Source organism: Lathamus discolor, chromosome 3 (genome assembly GCF_037157495.1).
Source record: "Lathamus discolor isolate bLatDis1 chromosome 3, bLatDis1.hap1, whole genome shotgun sequence".
Classification (NCBI taxonomy): domain Eukaryota; kingdom Metazoa; phylum Chordata; class Aves; order Psittaciformes; family Psittacidae; genus Lathamus; species Lathamus discolor.
Window position 1 is genome coordinate 6,911,048 of NC_088886.1, and position 23,406 is coordinate 6,934,453.

General features: G+C 41.5%; 1 protein-coding gene across 2 annotated transcripts; it reads right to left on the bottom strand.

The window, feature by feature from the left end:
* Window positions 1-1,575: 1,575 nt before the first annotated feature.
* DMRTB1 (DMRT like family B with proline rich C-terminal 1) lies at window positions 1,576-10,174 on the bottom strand. Of its 2 annotated transcripts, none has more exons than XM_065672548.1 (4): window positions 9,750-10,174; window positions 7,932-8,164; window positions 6,567-6,711; window positions 1,576-3,454 (listed from the first exon to the last, which is right to left on the bottom strand). In XM_065672548.1, the coding sequence occupies exons 1-4, from the start codon at window positions 10,144-10,146 to the stop codon at window positions 3,342-3,344; spliced, it is 888 nt and encodes a 295-aa protein (XP_065528620.1). In that variant the 5' UTR covers window positions 10,147-10,174; the 3' UTR covers window positions 1,576-3,341. The 2 variants fall into 2 exon arrangements, with proteins under 2 accessions (XP_065528620.1, XP_065528621.1); XM_065672549.1 differs by lacking the exon at window positions 1,576-3,454 and adding an exon at window positions 3,838-4,217.
* Between the last annotated feature and the right edge of the window lie 13,232 nt (window positions 10,175-23,406).

Here is a 23,406-nt window from a genome sequence, read left to right on the forward strand (position 1 = left end):
TGTTTCCACTGTTCCAAAATAGGTACGTTTCACATCATAAAGAATTTTTCTGTCAGGACAATTATTTTTTTCTTAAGGGGAGGGAGAATTCTGTTTGCTGCAACCTGACTTTATTGCTAGGGAATTAAGTATTTCTTTGGACTGCTGTTCAAAATTAATCACTCATTAATGTGGAAAAAACAGCCATAAGCCTGTGGTGGATTCAATGGCTTCCAACTGGGTGCATCTAGCTCAAAGAAGAAAAAGGACATGGAGTATTATAATTACTATCATATGAAAACCTGCTTCAGTCCAGATGTAGAACCTGATAGCATAGGAGTGTTAACGTCTACAAGTCTGCTGCAAGGCAATGACAAATGAACCTCACATATGTTTGCAGAATGGACATATTACGCGATCCTTCTAGAATCCCTTGGGTTTGTTTTCTCTTTTTCCAAAGCTTTTGCAGAAAATGCACATTTACAACAATCTGAGGCTTTGGAGAGTGTCACAGACACCTCTGGATAAAACTTGGATCCTATACTTGCATACCTATCCAACGCTGTCAGCTCTACCCTCGCAAGTAATTCCACTAAAAGTAATGAAATTAGCGGTGTGAGGAAACATTGAAAAACCACTTCCTTATTTCAGGGTTTCCCCTTCAGGGTACAAATAAAGCCTGTTGCTCTGTGGTGACCTACGGGCTTGCAGTGAGGACAGAGGACTGACAGAAGTGTCAGGAATCACATCTGCAGAAGTTTGGATCTGTTTAGCAAGGGAGTCGATCCTCAGAAATCAGAAAATAATAATGATGACAAATGCTATGTGCAGAATTCCTCCTGGAGTCAGCAGCAGCTTGCATGCAGAAGGATTTCAGAAGCAGTTATTGTAGCTAACTTTCATTTTTCTTCCCAAATTTTATAAATTTGACCAAAAGTCTATGTAATTAAGGCTTTAATAAAAACCAAAAAAATTCTGGGATGATTTAGGCTGGAACCAACCTCTGAGTGACTTGTGTAATCCACATAATTCCATTTCAGTCCAAATTGATTTAATTATCCCAAAGTCATTTATTTAAATAAATGGAGTCAGAAGAGTTTAATTATTGGAAACATTGGTTAGCACTAAGTTTGGAATTAAAATTATTCACTTTGAAGTCCTTAAGTGTACAATATGACAGTACCAGTCATCAAGGAACATTTTTTCCTTGGTTAAAAAGGACAAACTGAGCATAAAATGGGAGAATGAAACCTTGAATTATCCATGTAAGATAATTCTTCCTGTCAACTGTGGACTCTTACCAAGTCATTACTTCTCCATTGAGAGATAGGTGCAAGAATCTCCAAACTGAAGACTATTTTTGGACTCCCATTGTAAGGCAACTCCTTCATCTCTTTGTTTAGTGGCCTTTTTCCGGCTCTTCTAAGATGCTCTGGAGATGAGCACTGGTCTCCAGCACTGCAGTGAGAGAGATCCTACTGGAGTGCCATGCCATCATTCAAACAGCCAAAATAAAGGCTTTAGTTCACTCACTGATAATTCAAGAAAATGGAGGAAAACAAGGAGTTTGGCTTGGCAATCTGGAAGCGACAGAGAAAGTAGGACTGTGTATGCAGTATATCAACAATGGCTGTGGGTTACAGTCAGTAAAATGGGCTGAAGTCCATTTCCTTTGAGATTTAAGGAGTAATTTACACTGAATATGACTTCAGAAAAATATCTGGGAAGGAGACTATTCAACCATGTGTCTCATACCTTACTATTTCCTTACATCATTATATTATATATATAGAAAACCAACCCCCTCTGCACAGAGGACCCTGCTTTGTGAGTGCTGCTGGTATTTCTATTTGTAGATTATTTTATTTTGAGAAGAGCTCTGCTCTGTCCAGACACCTCAAAGAAGTACACAGAGTTTCACAAGCAGACAGCAGTTTTAACAGCAGGTTTGGGATGCTCCATGTAACAACTTGTACATCAGATTATTTGCTATAGATACAGGTGGGTTTCAGCTTGCCACTTTTACTTCTGACCCAAAATGCCAAGTGCTGGAAAGCATTCCAGCAGATCATCAACTGCATTGAAAAACATAACTGAGAAGCTTAGTACAATTACTTTACATCTTGAGCAAGGGCTTACTAGTACAAGCAGCAGAAAAGAGGGATGTTTATTTTACTGTTCTCACCACGGCAGCAGCAGTGAAAAGGTGTAGAAGAAAAATACTGAAGCCTAAATCTCTCTCCAGACAAGTTTTTTGCATAGAGCTGGTGAGGGCAACATCTGACATTTGGCTAGAAAATCGTGTAGATATGCAAGCCTCAAATCATCAAAACCACACCAACAGTTTAATGTATCTTTTTTAATTGTACAAAGTCCCCCCCCAATTATTCAAACATTAACAACTGATCCACTTAATACAAAACCAGTTCCACTAGGCAAAACTGTAGAGCAATGCACCTTTCATTGTTAATTAAACATTATCATATCAATTTGACTAATTATTTTCCTAAATGATGTTTTGTCTTAGTTTCCTAGGCAATCTCTCCACACCTTTGATACGCCACAGTGCACTTCCAATATGCATGTATAAAGCTGTCTACATGAGCCCTTTAGAAACAAATAGCTGTTTCATTTCAGCTGTACCAAGTTAAACAACATTGAAATTCTGTATAAAACATCAAGTACATTCAAAATGCTGAAGCCTGTCTTTGAAATCAGTCTGTCCTCAACCTGAACAGAAGGTGCTTTAAAGGCGGCTCCCCAAAAAGCAATGCAGAGGCACTGGATTTCAGCCTGCACCATACCTTGCTGCAAATTCCTCCCATGTCTTTCTTGACAAGCACCCACTATTCCCACACTGCTGAATCCAGTGAATCATGTTCCTAGGCAGCCAAGTAAATCAGGAACCCAGACTGTCTTCAGGCTCCACATCACTTAACTCTTCCATAATATTCAGAACCGGCTTTTCTTTACAGCAAATTGATACACAACGCATTTCGACTACTGTCAGGAACAGGAGAAGCCTATGGAATGTACATGTTCCAGAGACCTTATTCCAAAGTCAGGGAGCTATCTAACCTCAAGAAAGGAAACAAATTCAGTCATAATCATCTGCTGCTTCCACCTGCTTAAGAGGGAAGCGATTTACCATGCCTCTGGAAAACTTTTTTTAAGAACAAGGGCTTTACAGTGGTAGGGAGGCAGAGCTGTGAGCCTGGTAGCTCTGACATGATCATAGAGTGAGGCAGGGGACTAACCCCGTTCTTCTAGTGGTTGTGACTGCTCAGTGACTGTCACTCTACCCTCATGTTAACTAACACCCTCAATAGCACTGCCTGCTACTCAGCTCTTCTTCAGCCCATTTATTCTTTAGAATACATTCTACATTCTTCATCTTTGCTTGTTTCTTCTGGGGAAGAAGATGCTTGGGCAGGTTCACAAACAGCCCCTGAATCCTGACTGTCAGCTTCAGTAGCTGAAACACAAATTAAGAGTAGAAAAAGGTGTGAGTTAAACACAAAGACACAAGCCCCAAACCCTGTATTTCCATTTGCATTATACTCAGTATCAATCACATTTTCAGTTTGTTTTTCAGTGCAGTTAATTAAAAGGTGCTTGACATCAAGAGCTGCAGCTCTGTGAGCTGATATCCTGCACTTCATACAGCAGCTGATTGCTTCAGCCATGCTTAAAGAAATGTAGCAAGAGTGCTTCAAGACGGCAAGTGTTGAAGCTTCTCTGGAATAGGCTCTTTTGCCCACTTAACCACAGTGATTCTATGCCATGCATTTTTAGCACTCCTGTGAAGTCTCAAAGGCCGTGACAGACTGAATAATCCCTGCTTCAAATCCAACTAGGAATTTTCATCTCATAAAGTATTTACTTGCCAATTTGAATGAAAAGCTTCCTCATTTCCTCACCAAGGCAACTTGGGGGTTTGTTTGTTTTTCTGTGGCTTGCTCTTTTAGAAAGCCAACCATCTGCAATAGGCTCCATCCTCAGATGCTCTACTGGCTCTTCTACTGGACATACCTTGTGTTTATTTTGTCAGATTTCCATAATGTTACTAGTCAATACTGGATTAAATTGTGTAATGACATGGTCTATACTTCACATCACTGTTGTAACCTTACTGGCGTCAGTCATTCAACTGCAGTGAACTGTTGACTCAAATGTTTCTGGTAGCAGCTTCTAGCCTTTCTTAAACAGGACTTTTTATTTGTCTTCATCCTGGATTCCTTTTGGGACAGAGATCACAGACATTTCACCAGTTGTCCCTTGCTAGAGTTTTCTATATCCATTTTCCTGCAATAGTATTGCAAGACAGCCCATTTCACCTCTGTTCCAGAGGTCACTCTGGAGGAGGGATCTTCCCAAGTCTGACTGCAAGTTTGACTCAGTTCCTTTCTTGGGGAAAAAAGACAGGATGCAATCTTAGCACACTCCTATGCACTAAATGTTATTTTTCAAGCATCTTGAATACCAGAATCAAAAGAATTAATAATTTCACTGTTGCTTGCCTCTACATCTGCATCTTCTGCTTGCAGGCTATTTTGTGTATGACCTCATGCAGAAATATCCCCCCTCACTGGGTGACAGTTCCAAATTACTGCTTACCCCAGAGCACAAATGCAATGTAGTGGAATTAAATTGTACTTTCTCTGTAGTACTAAGAAAACTGGATTGTTCTCTGAACAGCACAATCCATGATGCATTGTTTCCGATGGCTTTGTGCCTGAGTTGTCATTTCCCCAGTGTGTAATAAGGGCTGAGATCATTAGATGGCATTTTGCTCTCTGGGGGGAGGGGGGGGGGGTGTGCTCCTATGACCTCTCGTCTCTACCCAGTTGCCTGTTTTCATGATTGTTTGGCCAGTACAACTTCACTCCACCAATACAGGACTGGATTTCCTGTGTTCTCCTCACGCAATACCACTACTTCTCTCCATGTCCCTCATGTTTGGCTGCTAGTCCCAGTTCCTTCCCATTCCCCACACACTCCCAACAGAATAGCTGCAGCTCCCTATGTGTTCTCTGCCACTGCAATTTCCACCAGATCTTTTGTCCTCTCCAAACCACAAAAGCCATTAATCCTCACATACACTTTCTGGTTTGCCTGCCAGCCCTTGTTTTCCTCTCTTCCCTTCAAACACAGCCCTGTCATTTCACCAGGATCTCCTACATGCTGCACTGAAGTCCTAATGCCTTTGTGTGTTAAAGTAGCTTTACATTTCTGTGATGTCTGTACACACACACACTGCTACATTTTTCATATTCCCCATATCCACCACATCTCCTGCTTACTTTTCTTTGGCTTTCCAGCCAGACAAGAAGCAGGTATGCTCCAACTGCTCTGGAGATACGTGCTCACTGCTGGCTTGACAGGCAGGCATTTGGTTGTTGGCCAAAGTACACACACGTCAGTCAGGAATTGAGTGCAAGCTGACAGCCAGCCAAACACCACGACATGGCTGCAAACAAATGGTTGTGTGGGAGGCATCTGCTTCCCTTGCAGATAAATATTGTGTAGGCCTGTGATCACAACAGATATGTTTGGCTGAAAATAACTAATGGGTTGAAAAGTTATGAGAGGCCTGACATTAACAGAAAATGAGACTGCTTGAGCCTTATGTTGTTGAGAAACCAGGCCAAAAAAAAACCCACCACCCTAATTGTATTTTGTCCCACATAACCACCATCAGCATCTTTTCAATTCCAATGAGAATTATATTTCTCTTTCCTCTTATACAAGTGATTTGATTTTTCACCGGGTGATTATTATAATCTGCTTCATATATAGATTTACAATCTTTTATTCTCATGTTCAAGAAAAGAAATTTTTAGAAAAGAAAGAAAGTTGTATTTATTTTCCTGCCTTTTCAGAAAGGGTTTTAACTTAAACTGGCTATTCCCTCATCCAGGGCCAGTGATTAATTCTCTGAGCAGCTCTACCCTCTTGTGGTCACAGCCAGCTGCGGCCAAATGAAGAACTTGCAAATATAACCACAACTATGTCCACATGTAGGCACAATACACAAAAGAGACCACAAAAGAGAGGGGCATGAAGACTTAACCTATGCTAGAAATTTAAAATCCTGTGAGAGATTCAATAAAAGAAGTCAATCTTGCATTGACAGCAACTAAAATGTAGGATTTTCGGATGAGCAAGAAATTTTGTCTTGTTTATGCTGTTAGTCCTCTTTTTTTTTTTAAATTTTGTCTAAATTGAAACAGAGCCAAATAATTTTGAAAATATGCCCTGCAATCTGGCTATTTAGAAAAATATTTGCATTTTGAGAACATCATCAGCTCATATTCTGGAATAGCCTTCAGCATGGATTGAGGTGCTTGTCAGCTGGAAAGCCTGAGCATGTCAGGCTGCTCCCCCTAAATGATCCCTTCCCAGAGCTAGACAAGCTGGCAGTCCCTCCTGGGACTTCAGGATCTCAGTCCTGCCTCTGTCACAGAGATCCGGGAGCCTCTGTGAACTAGCTAGAATTGGGGTCTCTTGGGGCTTCCACATCTGTGTTTAAATAGTGAAACCAGGTTAAAACTGGATCTCCCAGGGCTCATCTCACACTCCCTTACCCTGTGCTTCCTTGGTTGTTTCAGCCAACACATTCAGTGAAAGGGGAGGTGGAATGTAATGAATCCCTGGCAGAAGACTTGGTGGGATGAACTGAGGCAGAGGAGCGTAGTATCCTTGGTGTAAGTCTCCACCTCCATCTGGAATCTGCGAAAACACGTGAAGAAAAGCATCTTCCATCTAAAGGCTCTCTCCAGGATACATCTGCAGTATCAAACAATTTCTGTTTCAATTTTTACCTGTGAATATTATTTTTTTGTCCATTTTCTGGCCATATGCTGCCACATCCATACATGCATTGGCAAGTGCAAAGCCTGTGTATAGTGTAATGATGTGCTGAAACTAAGAAGTAGCAGCTTCTCAGACTGTCATAGCTGAAACTGTCCAAGTCCTTGTCACCTGTCACATCCCATTAGGGCAGTTGGTTTAAACCAGGAGGAAGCTCACCTTCACCACTGACCTGGTACACTTGCCACTGAACAAGTCTGGAAGTCTTCATGCAGCAGAGAGGCAACCTAGGAAAATGCTCCTTGCCACCATCTCCATGCTAGTTATGGATTCTCCTCTGAGCCCAGGGAAGTGAGTGGCTCTACCTCCCACAGGGTGCCCCACAGCCCTGGTCTTCTGTGATCACCAAACCTGATAGAGCATGATAAAACTCCACATGGAAAGAGATATTTCCATCCCTCAGAAACACTAGCATGAGAGAAATAGGGGCATTTTTCTCTTGGCTCTGGCCATGCACCCTGGTACAGAGAACATGTGTAAGATCTTTCCATCTATTTCAGAACAGTTAAAAATGAAATTCAAACCCACATACAGAGATGGTTTGGACAAGGCATTGTGTGTAAGAATAATTTATCTGGAGCTCAGAGCACTGTGAGCCATCCTCTTTCTCAATAACCCCTAAGATGTGACAGGGAATCTGTTTTTCTCTGCTGGCAGGGCTAAGCCCTGATACTCTCCCTCCTGATTAGATGTGCCCTGGACTGAGGAAGAAGAACCTCCCGATGTGCATGAACCTCCCGATGTACACTGGCACAACAGGACCATAGTAAGTGTCCAACTACCATCATTCCAAAAGGCTGCTGCAGATGACAGCAGGATGTGTAAGCCCCAAAACACTTCACAAGATCTGGCCCCTTGCAAGTTCATGGGTTTGCTTTTCTGGGTTCACATCAGACTATTAACACCACCGTTTGCTAATGTTTTCTTCAGCATTACTTACCAAAATGCTATGAGGTAATGCTATGATAATGTTATATGCTATGATAAGCAGAATAACTTTCATGGGTACTTTAACAGCAAGAAGGCAGCTAAAAGTAGGCAGCAGTGTTTCCAGAGGTAATTGAAAGACTGTTACTTACAGACACAGAAGCTGCATTCCCTGGCCTATAGTTGTTAGGAATGTGTCGGAAACCCCTCTGAAGTGGTATCCCTTGAGGTGATGATGCTCCTCTACAGCTCGACTCACTGATTGCAAATCCCATGGGAAATGGGTGGTAAGGATATACCCCAGAACACCCAGGGTACACCTTTGGAGGTTCTCTCTCCAGGTATTCTGATTTGACCATGTATTCTGGAGGAAAAGCAGGGTGAGCTAGGAAAAATGAGAGAAGAATAAATAAAAGCATCCATGTAATTCTGTGGAGTTCAGTAGATGTACCTGCAAGACCAAATTCTACTCTTGGGCAGGAGGTAATTTTTTTAAGGAACTAAGGAAAGGTGCAGCAAACGATCCTGTAACACAGAATGATCAGTGTTCTTTTCTACATGTGCCTTTTGAAGCTACTCCTTAGTGAAGCACTGGCTGCAGAATCTTATTCTTTCACTACACAAGCAACAGCAAAGCTTGTGGCTTTTAAATCTAGCAGAACTTAAACCAAAAATCTACAGAAAGAATAAAGCTCTAACTTTAGTCCTACCTATCACTTCTTAAGTTAATTTACAGATAAAGGCTCAGTTTTGGGGACATACACAGGCAATTTCAGATGCAGAAATCAGTCATTTCCTTTGTTTTTTATCTTGCATCTGGAATCTCATACAGCCTCTCTGAAGTCTGAAAACGCAGAGTGGTTATTTGAATACAAATAGGGTCTTGTCTGCACACCCTCCTGTTGGTACAGAACTGGAAGAATTTGCTTTGAGAGTAGGTCGACTTCTGGAGTACTAGAATTACTACTATTTGTTCCTCACCTTTTCAGCTGGTCAGCAGGTTAAAAATGTTATTAAGGGAAGGACTAAAAGGCACACATCCATAAACATAATTTTCTTAGGAAACAAAGCTAAAAAGAAAAGGGGGAACAGTTATTGACAGATTAAGTGGGAACTGGATGTCCAAAATGAGTCTTTCCTCTGGGTTTCTCAGAATAGCATTTTGTCTTGCAGGTTTCCAGATCTCCAGAGGCTCAGACTAATGACTACTGCAGTCAGCAGGGATTTCTGTAAAATTACAGTAAATAGTAATAGCATGAAGTTACTGAAATAAACAGTAATAAATGAGACAAGTCACATGAAAGGCATTAAAGGAAGCAATTTAAGAGGTCACTGACCATACAACTATTCCACCTGCAAAATCTATACTCTGCCCTTACACAACACATACACTTTTAAACCAAGTGATCCCAGCCAAATTCAGATTGCTATGGGAATTAAGGCCAAAAGGTCTCTTTCTTTTAAAATGCTATCATAAAATGCTTCCTTCAGGCAACTGCAGCAGTAACTTCCCCATTTACCAAGTTTTTTAGCAGTTTTGTTACTGGAGGTTTGTGCCTGTGTATTTAGAAACAGTGAGGCAGCACTCAGAGAAGATGCAGGAACACCTGCAGTGCACACTGGGTCACAGTCTGGTTTCCCTCTCACACTAATTTCCCTCTTACAGAAAAGCCATTTGATCAAGCTTCAACTTTGCTATGAGCAGCAAGGCTCAGCACATTGCTCCTGCTGCTGCAGAGCTGCATGACTGCATTGCAGACCCTGCAGGAGGGAAAACAAATGCAGGGTTGCACATTCAACTTGCAAGCTGGGTACCTGAGGAAGGAAAGCAGGAGAGACAGCATGAATGGTTCTCAGGAGCCTGAGGAATCAGCAGGCGCAACCTGCACAAGGGGAAGTGCTTGACAGGGGAAGAGGATGAACGTGGAAAGATGTCAGACAGGGAAGAGGCTCTGGGGACAGGTCCTTACCATAGTCCCAGAAGGGAGGGCCGCTGGGAGGTGGTGGCAGTGGTCCCCTGCATGCTGTGCCTTTGCTGTTGCTGCCGGTGGGGTGGGCGTCCTTCATCCCCTCATGGCTGCTCTGCTCAGGAGCACTGGCTGCCCCGGAGCCTTGGCTCGGAGGAACGGGCCCAGCGGCTGGCCCAACAGGGGGGTCAGGTACCTGCTGCCTCAGGGCCTTCTGGGCCGCCATGATCTTCTGGCGCTCGGTGATAAGGGCACACTTGTCGCACAGGCAGAGCTTCCAGCGGCAGTGCCCGGCATGGCCCTTCACCGGCACCACGAAGCCATGGTTGCGGCAGCGGGAGCACTTGGGTGTGCGCAGTGCTGCCTTCGCTGCCGCAGCTGCTGCCTCCTCTGCCTCCATGGCACACCAGCCCCAGCTACTCGCCCTGAAATGGCTGGGCCAGCTCCCCAGGGCTCTTATATAGGGCATGGCCGCTGCTACCCCAGCATGTAGCAACCTGGGCAGGCGGGGCAGGAGAGCCCATGGCAGCGGGTGGGGAATGCCCTGCGGCACAGGAGGTGCTTTGGCCTCGCTGGGCTCCCCTCCCTCAGCCAGGAATGGCTGTACCTGCTCACCTCCCCCTGCAGCCCCTTGGTGCAGGCGGGACCGAGACCTCAGCCATGGGGGCTGGAGATAAAGAGATAAAAGACTGTGTCTGCAAAAGTAAGAGGGATACATTTCCCTGTGCCGGTATATGCAGAGATGGCGAATTTTGGACAGGCGGAGCGTGCATGGGACAGAAATGCAGTGTCCCTTACAATTTGCCTTAAGTGATAGGTTTCCCTTTTGGCACTTTAACTTTTGCACTCACTTTCATACCTCCCATTCATTTACTTGTAATATGCGCAGGGTTTCAGTTCCGTTTTGTTTCTAATTTGCAGCATGCTTCTCTTGATCAGGAGGAGTGACTGCCTCAGCAGAAAATAAAGACTGCTTCCATCATTCTGTTTGTCAAAACAAGGTACTAAGATGAAGGCGGAAAGCATATGTCATTGGAAAGACCTGTCTCCTTCTCTCAGAATTCCTTCTTCTCTGAAAACAAAGACAGGTTTACAATTAGAAACACAGGAATGCTCCAATTCAGTATTGCTTAGAAAGTACTTGTTATTTGTTACTGCTGGTAGCTACAAAACCATGGTTTACACAGTAGCCCATTCCCAGGAGAAAACTCTCCACTGTGCAACCTAAGGCATGGCAGTGCTGGTTTTTCTTGCATGTGCAATAGCTAATTCTGTTTTAAAATCCTGAGATGCCAACAGCTTTTTCTACATTAAAGAGAATGCCATAAACCACCAAGTAGCTGTGCAGTTTTTTAGCAGCTGGTTCCAAGAGGAGCAGGTAACATCTATCTGCTGCTCTGAAACAGTTCTAACAAGCAACAGAGTATGTTTCACAGCAGCCTTGCAGAAGCCCTTCCCTTGGAGCAAACCTTCCTGCAAAACTTGGGTGCACCCTCAGTATCGGGGCGGGGATGGAGGGGAGCAGGACTTCTGAGAGATTTGGCAACAGTCTGGTTTGCCTGAGCAGTGAGCAACCAGCAAAGTGTACTGTGCCCTGCAAGCCCCTGAGCCTCAGCCTGGATTCAGCCTTTACACTTTGCAAGAGATCCTGTTGGACTTTGCATCTGAGTCCTGCAGGTTTCCGGTAGGATTGAGTCTCCTGGGGAGATGAGTTCATAAATGCAGTACCAGCATACAAGCCCAGACTTGCTCTTAAAGCAGTTCAGACCCAAATCCTCAAGTGCACAACATCCCCAGATCAGCCAGCCTGCAGATTTTGCTGTTGCAGTTGCAGACTCTTTGGTAGCTGCTGTTTGTGCAAGGCTCTCAGTCATGCCTTTGCAGCCATTTATTCAGGGATCCCATGCAGTAGAAAGGGTGAATCTGCCCAGGCACACAGCAGGTCATGTAAGAGAGACCACAGTAGTGCTCTGTAGAAAGGGAGTGCTAGATTGCCTACACAGCACCTCCTTTTCTGAGTGGCAAGCAGCAAAGCACACATGCAAATGCAACTATAATCAGCTCCCTGTCCTCTATTGCAGACCATTTTCCCCAGAAGACTTCTAAACACTATCTAGAAAGCCAGCTTCATGTGCATGGCTAAATATATCTGACTATTTGACCTGTAAATGTTATCGTTTCTTCCTAGTTGAAAAATGAAACTTGGTTGATAGGCCTCCAGTAGAAGCTACTCTTAAATGCAGCCTTGAAGTGCTGCTCGCTTGTGCCAGCACCTTGATGTTCCTGTAATCGTTCTAAATATTGTTTTTTTCTATTCTATGCTTCTATGTTTTAAATATAGACAGATAATATATTCCTAATTTTATGCTCCATATTTTTTGCTGTATGTTGAAGATGTGCATATTTAGTTGTAGAATGAAAGGGGATGGATGACATGTTTTAAAAAGCTGTAATTGCATCTTTGCATAGATACACAATCTGTGTTCATTTGGCTACCTAAGCAGTGGAGGAGAATGGTAAGCTGTGTACAATTTTGCCAGTAATTTTCTATTCTGAGTCACATAATACTATTATTCAAGAGATTTACTCAAAAATACTTATATTTATTTCTCTTCTCTTTTGAAAAAGGTAGACCAGTCATGGGCTGTGCCAGTTTCTCCATGGATAAACAGGGAGGTTGTGAGTGCTCCATCCCTGGCAGTGTTCAAGGCCGGGTTGGATGAAGCCTTGGGTGGGATGGTTTAGTGTGAGGTGTCCCTGCCTATGGCAGGGGGTTTGGAACTAGATGATCTTGAGGTCCTTTCCAACCCTAACTATTCTATGATTCTATCATTCTATGAATAAACCATGTGTTTCAAAGTCACGTGGATTTTTCTTTTGAACAATGTTCACCTAAGCACTCAGGATTTATTATTCTCTTCATATAGTTTGTTTCAAACATAACTAGACTTTCTTTTTATAGGAAAGTGAACCTTTTACTTTGCTTGTGAGGTAGGTATTTATTTCTGCAGACAGCTCAAAGAATGCTGCTATTCCAATCCTGTGATGTGTTCATACCTACATTTGAGTTAGCATCTCACACACCATCAGCAAGACCATCACACAGGGAAGACAGAACAATTTTGAAATATATATTTGGAATGAAATGTAGAATTCAATGTGGATGCAGCTTTGTGTCTATTATCATTTTCTCCTTTAGTCATATTTGAAAGAAAATGAGGCACAATAAAGACTCTTCTCTAAAACTTACTCAGTTTAGCATTTTATGTAACATATGGTGGGAGTGTAACATAAAGTGGGGACAGAGTTCTGTCTTGAAATAACATTTATAAGAATTATTATCTTGCCAAAATGAAAACAAAGCAACCTGCTGATTTCATGTTACTGAAATCAATAGCAATAATGTCTCTACTTCTTTCCAGCTTCTGAACTATATGAAGTGTATGAACGTTTTGGTATGCAGTTTGCCTTGAATGTGAAACAGTGAAGAAAAACAATGATATTGATAAAAGAGAGCAAATCAAAAGCCTGTCTGCCTTTAAACTGAATAGCAGAAAATTGGGTTGGTTTTTTTCCTCCTTTTCAGACTTTGCAGCTAACATTTTCTGCAGTAAATGTTTTTTGGCAAGGAAATTGTTCTGCTTAGATCTGATATTTCACAGAGCAATAGCAACATAATCAAGAAATTTGTTCCCTCTGAGAGCTCTATTAACAAATATTTGCAAACTTGGTTCAAAATAAATGGGGGACTTTATGCAAAACATTGAAGAATATCTTTGGAAATTTTAAGACATCACAAATGAACATAATATCCTCTCTTAAAAATAATCTTAGCAGTTTGGAAGTGTCTATTATGTACTGCCATAAGTCATTGTATTAAAATGGACACAGCAATAGTGTTAGCAGCTCTTCTACATTATAGATGATTAGTTCCATGTTTATGGTTATCAGTTATGGTATAATCAACATGAGGACATTTACCTGCACAGGCAGAACTGTCCAAGGAGCACTATCTAGGCTTCAAATGCTCCACCTGTGGATTGGTAACTATTCTCCTGCCATCATTCACTTTTGAAGTTACAGGGAGACTACTGTGGCTTCCTGTACTTCCAGATGAGCTTGCAGGTTAATTCTGATCCCTTACTGATCCCCTACTCAAGTCAGGTGTAGCCTATAGGCTGGCAAGAAGTCTTCTCTAAACTGCCAAGGAACATCAGTACTCCTTCCCTGGCTTGTTGCTGGAAAGACTCTATTTTCCTCTCCTGACACATCCCTGGGGTATTTGTTCATTAAAATATAGCTTGGCTATCTCCACACTGTTCTGCAGTCATGTATGTCTCTTCTCTCCATCCACAACATTAGAAAACCTTCCTTCCCCTCTCATCTAGATTAGTATTGTGCAGTATCCTTTCCTCTGAACCCCACATGTGAAATCTTCTCCCACTTTTACACGATCAGAAGCCTTCAGCAAGGATTGCTCTGGATTATGTTGCGCATATCTCTTTGCCTTCCTCTTATTTCTCTTTTGCATTAATTACATCCTGCTTTGCTTCCCTTTCACAAGGGAAGAAGAATCGCTTTCACATTTTATCCCAGTCATAGCTATCAGCTCACATTCACTGTCAAGATGTGGACTGTCACTTTCACCTGGCCCAGAATATCATTTTACTAAGTAGCACTGATAGCACACCTTCCTTATTTCTTCTGTAGCCATTCTCATCTTTAGAAGCTCCTTATAAAAATCACCAAAGCCCTTAAAACATTCTCTGCCTGACCTGTACCACAAAATCTTCCTTTCACCATCGATATGCAGTAGCATATCCATCAATGGTATGTCACAAGTTTGCAAGGTTCAGCTCTCTGCTGACATGTTTTTGAGCTTGTCTAATCCTACCCAAAGCAAGTCCACATGACAATTAATAAAATTCTTCAGATTGCTTCTGTAGACTATTTTCTACCTTTCTAATCACTGTGAAATTGTACTGTAGTAAACATTGTTTTAAATGTGAGGGAAAGCGCGTATAGAAACAGTTCAATTTGATGAGATCATATCTGCCTTCAGATATTTGAAATGGCTAAAATGTGTTTGGGTTACACCATTTTTAAGCCTGGTTCCAGTTAAGTTGTTTAAACTGATAGAAACAGATTCACCTTTTTGGTTCTCTTTCAGTGTCAGTTCCTTTACTTTAAAATGTTGTCTTCAGTAATTCAAACAGCAATTCAACTGGAGTGGACTTTTTTTTCCCTGTTACACAAGTTTTAAATGGAACACAGTTAGATGTTGATTTTCATCTGTGGCATCAAAAAGGTGAAACTCTATGCTGTGATCAGAGAAAACTGGATTGAGTTCATACAGGAGTTTAAAATCTTAAAAAATTATGAAAGTTATATAAAGTACTTCTGGTTTCTTTAACAAACACAACTGAAATAAAGCTTGAGTACTTAAAATAGTGGATCTTTTTAATACATAACAAGAAACTCAGTTCTTAAATATTAACAACAGAAACTATTAGTACAACGGCTGTATGTTACTGTAACAAGATCTTTATTTAAGAGAAAAGCAATAGTGATTAAACTGAAAAGTCTGTGATGTGGTTATTTCATGAGTACCAGAAGTACCAGGAGAGAAATGAACCCTAGCAAGGAAACAAAACACAGAACAGTTCTTACTCTGCATTAATGTCTTCCATATAAGGAGGAAATAAAATGTATTGAGAGGAGAATGAGACAGACATAAACACACACAGACCATTTCCCCAAATAAGTGATGGAGTGTTTAAAAATCCCTGTCTAGAACAAATATATCTATGTTAAAAGCCTTCTGTGGAAGATGTTCCATCAGTCTGTAGTAAATAAGGATCAGTGTGTCATCAAAGTCTGATTGTTTCCTTATATTCCTCTGTCTAAGAAATGGAATAATTATCCCTTCAGAAGAAATCTTTTGTCTCTCTAGAAGGTCACCTTCGTAGGCATTCATAAAAAGCCCTGAAAAACAAAGAATAGTCCACTCTGTAGTGCTCTGGCAGCTGCAGGGATGCCTTAGTTACACCACCATTTTACTTTAGTAAGCTCCCAAATCTAGCGGGTTTTAGCCTGGATACCACTAGGCTTGTCAGTCAGCCTTCTGCCTAGAGAAATAAACACAGTTTTAATCCAATGTCCTCACTCTCCTTCCCCTCAGCTATAGTTCTTGTCATATTCTCTTAGATACAAAGAACACAAAATCACATTTGAATTCTCCTAAACAGCAAAAAAGGGATTTCAGGCAGAAGCAGTCACGCTCACCACTGTAAGTAGGTGGCCTGTTTAGAGTCATCTTTGCTTAGCACCTACTTTGTGCTGAAATTGTCATATTACCTTGTCAGCAACCCTGAAGCAATGCTAATAGATGGATGAGGCAGGGGACAGCTGAAAGACTACTACAAACATCAAGTGTACTTGCTGTGGGCAGGATTCCATTTGTGATTGTCAACACTGGTATATATCCCACATTTTCTAACTGCGTTTCTCCACCTCACATCTGAATTAGATTTCAGAATATCTGAAGTAGCTTAAACAACGCAAAATAAATAAAACCAGCTGTTTGCCATAATTTCTTTCTCTTCAGCTTGGACTCTACAGATACAGCAGTGAAGCAAATGAAAATGAAATGACCAAGCAGTAGTTACTTATCAGCATAGCATGGAGACTATCATCAAAATAGTTGCCTTTTAGAGAGAACTGGCAAGAATAGTGATGATGAAGCTCTGGCATGCACGCTGGAATTGGTTTCTGGTATTCCTACCAATAGTGTATCATCTGCTTTTTGGACATGATTCTCGGAGTTGATAGATTCCCAATGAGGTGATAAAGCTTCTTGCTGGCCTCTTAGCCCCATATGTCAAACTGTGGTTTGTAGTGGGGCAGAGGAAACAAGCACTAGCATTGATGAATTTGCATTAGCTGATTTCAGCCAGGTGTAGTGAAGGATGCCGTTCAGGAGCATTCCTGCTTTTCCATGTTATTTCCTTAAAATTCTTCTATAGACAATAACAATGGAATTTTCCCAGTTTATTGAATATTTATGTATGCTATATATAAATGTACATATATTTGAGGTATTTTCATTGGAGAGGACTTCTGCAAATATAAACATAAAAAGACAAGTTGAAAGAATGTCTGCCTGTCTCCAAATTGAGGAATTAAAGCTCTCCTCCCCTGACAGACTTGTTTTCTTGGTACGTTAAGATAACTTGCACTTCCCTTTCCAGCATGAAATGTGTTGATCAAATACCTCCGCTGGCTACTGGAGGCTTGAAGTCCACTAACAAAATGGAATAGATTATAAAATGAATGCATTGATTGGGCATCCTTCTCTTCACCTCCTTGATGCAGCACATTAAAAATGAGTCCACTTATTCAAGAGTGGACAGTAAATCATCTGTGACATCAGGACAAAGAAGATGTGAAAGTAGCAGAGGGCTGACCAGCAGCTTTGGCAGATACAATGATAAGAGGACAGTGGTGTGAAGCCATACTGAAGTATTTTCACTGTGGAAGCAAATCTGAAACAGAAGACACATTTTCGTGGCATTTCGTACTTTGTGATCAAAAAATTAGACTGACTTTCATCTCAATAAATGTAACTATTTGTAAGATAAGTTATTATGAAGCATAAAAGTAACAGAATCTGACCATAGGTAGTTAGCAGTATTTCTTTTGAATCTAAACTGAAACTGATTTTAAGTCAGGAAAGTTTAGTTTGATCAACTCCAGAAAACAAATAGAAAAAGACACCAAATCATCTCTTCAGTTTCCCTGGAGCTGTGGGACCAAACTGTCACAAAAGGTTGCCTTTTCCTGCAGGGTTGTGCTGTTGGAAAGATTGACCTACACAGCAGTGACTCCTCCGGGCAGCCCCTCTTTATCTTTTTCCTCAGCAGCAGGCTGGTGCTCTGCTCTCAGATCCTGCTTCTCTGAAGCTCCATGCTTTGGGCAGCCATGGCAGCCATGAACACACTCTGGCTCTCAACAACAGTGGGAAGGAATGAAAGGGCAGCTGAATGCCCAGCAGCAGACCATGCAGCCTTCACCCATCCAGTACACAGATGTGACGTGGCTGCTTGAAACCTTTTAGACTTATGCTTATTTCCAATGCCTGTAATATACATATGAAATAAAAGGAAAAAGAAGGGCAGCAGTAGTAGGAAGTCATTGCTATGGTGAGAAATGACCCCTGTTAGTGATCCCTAGTTTTGCCTGAACAACTGTATTCTTTCTACAGATGTATCTTCATCTTTGAAGTAACAGCACCAGCAAGCGCTCACATTATTATTTAAAATAAAATACTGGAGGGTTAAAGTCTTATTAAAATTACTTTCATGGCACATTTAAACTGAGGACAGCAGTTGAATTTCTGGGAGGAGGCGAGGTACACCTGCTTTGACCTCAGCATGAGGAGTGTGTTTCATGCACAGTGTCCCACTTGGGCATAACATGCTCTAGGGTGTGCTGAGGTTTACCACCAGAAATGTCTTTATTCCTGAAAGAGATTTTGCTTTCAAAGTAGATTGAGCCCACAGATTTCACACTCTGATCAGTTCACACACAACATTACTGTTGTCTTAAAGTTTATTAGGACTCCAGTCTCTTAACATATGGCTCCTGTTTTCCATGGATAACGAGTCTGAAAATGCTGAACTGAAGCATGCTGTTTTGCAATACTATGGTAAACATTCTCATATATATTTAACAGAAGAGTTATCTTTTGATAAACACTGACATGGCTGCACATACTAAAGTGAATTAATAAATTCAAATCATGATAAGTGTTCTTAACTAAAGCGGGTATCTACTCAGTTCATTGAAATTGCATATTTACAATATTTGTATTTCATTTTAGCATTCTTTGCCTCAGAGCTTATGCAAAACCAAGCAAGTTTGGTATTTTTTGAGCACACTGTATTCTTAAAGGTTGAAGTGTTAATGATAGTTACTGTTATTTGCAGTTAGCAGAAATTTTCACAGAATATTTACTGGAAGACATCCAAAGGCTTCCTTGCTCTTTAATAGCAGATCTGTACATGTCTGTACTGTACAAATCTGTACTGCAATGGTGAACTGGTGAATGTTATAGATTGCTAGTTACTTGATAATAAGCCTGGGGAAAGAAGCTGAGCTATATTCATTATCTCAACTAAGACAAGCTTTCCTATTTTTATAGCAGTCTCCTTCACCTGTCCAAGCAGTCATACATGGAGGGTGAAAATGAATATTTGACATGAGATTTCGGGAACGCCTTGTACAATGGTTTTAATATTTTCATCTATCTACTAGCAATACCAAACCTGGAACATTTTAGGATTGTGTTTAGCTTTTCCACAGCTATCTTCACAGTAGTGACTCATAAGTAGCATGTTTTCAACTAATGGATCTCTTCCTTGCTTGGTTTCCAAGTGCTGAGGTCCCGCTCTTGTTTTTTCATACATACATTGTATGCTGTTAAATTTCATTCCATTTCTGTTATTCCAGTTGTCACAGTAACTATTCCTTTCCTATATGAGCCTTTAATCCTCTTCTATATTAGTAATATCTCTCAGTGTTTGCTTTCTACAAAATTTCATTAGCATACCCTCTTTGTGTCACAGTCATTACTGGAATAATTAAATAAGATTCCAACACTGATCCTGTAAGAATCACAGTGAAATCCTTACTTTACAGAAGGCTAATGGATAGTACCTACAACACATTCTACTGATTAAAACAGTGGTTTTAATCAAGAGAAGTATATTCACTCAAGCTGCTTTACCTTTGGTAAACTTAAGTTGCATTTTGTCCCATTTTCCATTTGTTTTCTCAAAAATGCCTTCTAGAGCCTTGAATATTGTAGAGGTCACCCTGATGTTTTCTGGTTGTCCTTTTTTCCCCTTTCTGAAATTCAGGTGAGAGGTTTGCGTTTCAGTGGCAATATGCTACCAGTTGGAACCTCTATTAAAAATCCTTGCTGCTGGACATGCAATTTTATGTGCCAGTTCTTTCAGAACACAGGGCAGAGATTATCCTGTCCCTTCAATTTCAGTGCTTTAAGCTCTATGAGTTTTTCTTCTAACTCACATATGACAATTTCCATTTCTATAGCCTCATTCCATTTACGTTACATTTCTCATTTCTGGATATTTTTATCTTTAATTGCAAAGTGCCTGGCAAAGCCATTCTTACTAGGATTTATTTTCGTAATAAAGGTCCTTTGATTAATCACAGTTCTATGTGAATTATTAGGCTTTGCCACAATAAATAAATAAACCACAGTTGTGGGGTTTTACAGCCAATTCTATATAGAAACTTTACTGTGAAAGGATAGAAACAGTTACGCATCCATGCGTGTAATAGTGCTATGACAATGTTGCTACTATCAGACCATGCACTATTTAGAATACAAATACATCTGAAAATAACTGGATTTGTGAAGAGCAAATGGCAGAACTGAACAGGAAACACTGCAATTAAATGACTTGCAGGATTAGGGATTTCAGTCTGTTATCAGACTATTTCATTCAGGCACCTCCACCACATCCATCTGAGCTCCACAGGACAGAGTCTGGTTTTCTGGGAACTGCAAAACTTCACAGATTAGAGTTTAGGATTGTGGGTGGCTTCTCCTGTGAGGTACTTCCTAAGGTAGGGTGAATTCTTGTGGGTTGTTTAGGAAACGGTTATAATTACTGTGAGGGTTTGCCAGGGTAAAACTCATAAGAGTCACTGGGCTGGGGCTGTGAATTAGCACAGTGTAATCTTCAGTAATTTGTGCCAACAAATGGACAACTAATAAACAGTCTGTTTCTTTTGTCTTTGTCATATGGTAGTTAGCTTCCACCTTGAACCTTCCACCTTGGGTATAGTAGCCCCAGATACTCAGAAAGTGGATACAGCAAATGGCTACTCCATCAGTTTTGTATTATCAGAGAATGTGATGTAAAGAAACTTATGTAAAGAAATAATGAAATATAAACCTTATAAGGATAATCCTGATTTGAGTTGTTTTGGGTTTTTTTTCTCAAATTGTGCCTGTATCTGGTTTTCTATGTGCAAATTATTCAGTAGGTGTAATGGCAAGTACAAAGTTTATGTACTGTATATGTAATAACAAGGACATAAGGGAAAAATTGCAAGACTATTGATTGGCAAAAAAAGAATTACACAAGAGTCAAAGTAAGAACTAAAGAAATTATATTAAATAAATTATTACTAATTTTCTAGCTTGAACTCTGTGCACTTGTGTATGAAAAATGACGAAGCAAAGTGTCTCCCTTTTACACTGATTTCCATGATGAAAGTGGGGTTCACATGGAGCAAAGCATGAGAAAAACAGAGACCAGAATATGCGGTGAAGAAAGACAGACTAGAAACGGAATGAATGAGGAATAATTTAGAAAGAAAAGGTATACCCAAGGAAAGAAAAAAGGGAAAGAGAGGGAATGAATATGTATGGGAGCAGAAGAAAAGAATGGAGGTTAGATTTACAGAATTAAGGGAAAATGGGAGATACTGTGCTCAGGGTTTTCAGCCTGATTTTGATCAGTCCTACAGTGGCTGATTAATAGAAAAATAAAACCTCTGTTGGGCACTGAAAGAGGAGGTAATTTATATTTTGAATTTCTTTGTGTTCATAATAAGGCTTCCAGGATACAGCAATGTAATGTTAATAGAAGTTACTGTAGGTGGCCCTAATTCATTGGGTGGAGAGCCTTTGCATTCCTCACATGGAACTGTGGAACTATACAAGCATTTTAACAATTCATGTAACAATACAAAGAGCTCCCCTCTGGAGTATCTTACCTGGTGTCAAAACAGAGCAATCACCAACGTTAAGTGCTTTGTACCGGTCCTGGTGCTGTTGATACTTCTACATGCAATTTAAGCAGCCTTAAACCAAGCAGCAGTGAGGATGAGCTGGTTGATATGCATCTCATAATGCAGAGAAGTCCGCCCTCATTTTTCACTAGAATAAAAAAGAAAACCACAAAAGCTCTCCTTAATTTAATGAAATTACACAAAATTGATATCAGCATAATCAAAAGCAAAGAAAAAAAACTCATAAAAGAATCATACCAGTGTGTTTTACCAGCAGGCCAGAACCTGGCTCACAGATGTTCACGTGCAGGCAGATGGTGTGCATATGTAATACATGTAACAGGACAGATATTTAGGCATGTATAATGACTGTTAAAAGCGTAATTGGATTTCCCAGAGGACTTAAAAGGAGGGCTTCAGTATATACTCAGCTATTTTGTTTCAAACTTTGGTGCTTCACTAAATCTTTTCAGGTACCAGTGACTTGACTGTACATACCAGGCACATCCTGAACTGTGGCATTTTGTGAAAGACAAGCCAATTTCTGTGTAAACGTGGAACTGGGGCACACATTACCCTTCAGTTTCAGTCAAAATGCTGTGGAGGAAACCACAAGGGCAATTGGCTCCTCAAATTCAGCCCCAAAATCACCTAGGGCAAGCAGAGCTCGTGCCTTTCATATTGCTGCTTCACTGCCTGGGTCCTCTCACTCCCCACTGTTCTTTCTGTCTGGACAATGAAAGCTTAGATTAAGCAAATATAGTATTTCCATTGGAAAAAAAAAAACAGCACTGTAGCAGCAGAAAGCTCTGCCTGCTGCCCTGTGCCCCCCAGTCTCCTTCACAGTGTGCCATACCTGCCCACAGCAGCCATTTTGCTGACGATGGAGCACTTCCCCCGGAGCCCGCAGCTTAGTCTCTGTGATGTCTAGGAGCTGGTATGTTCCTCAGGGGGAGGTGAAGGAGATTTTCTGGCAGCTTTCTCGCTTGTGTGCAGTTTGGGGTTGCTCAGGGGTCCCTGCAGACTGCCTGCCACGGTGCTTCAGCAGGACCCTCTCTACCCATGCACCACAGTGAAGGGGCTGAGGTGGGAAAAATAACATGGCTGCCTCGGGGGAAACTGAGGCGCGGTGCTGTGGCTGGGGAGAAGAGCTGCGTGTGGCACCCCTGGAGATGAAAAATGCCCAGGAAGAAAGGAAGAAATAGGAAAAAAACACCAAAATGTGGAGTAGCTAAAGTGGGCATTGCTTGGTGGGGAGCCATTATTCACGTTCCTGTGTTTAGGCCTTGTGTCCCTGCCCTATGCAGCAAGGACAAGAGATGAGCACCATGGGCCACTGCAAGTCCACCAACAGCTGCCATTGCTGGAGATCCACACAGGAAACATGAGCCCATGCTTCATAGAGGTGCTGCCCCAGCTGAAGCATGACATGGCTGTCTCTGAGGCGGCAAGAGAAGCGCTCTCACCAGCCTGGCAGATGGTGCAGGGCGGCAGCACACAGGAGGAGCAGACAGCGCCGGGAGGATACCGGGCTTCAGGAGAAGAAGCTGCTGAGGAAAAGGTCAGGTTTTTTTAACTAAGGAGGGTTTTTTTGTGGGTCTTCTGCCGTTGCGAGTGTCACTGCAGGTAAGAACTGTCGTAGCACTTGCTGTGTAGTACCTGGGGTTGCGGCAGCAGCTGTGGTAGCTGCTGTGGCTTGTTCTGACTAAAACTCAGGGATAAAACTGAGTGGGAGAAGAAGGTGGGCTAAACCTGGAGGCTTATATTCTCTTCAAAATGGCCTCCTAGAGCAGTCTGCTCCACAGTCCTTCTTGGGAAGGACTTCCTTAGC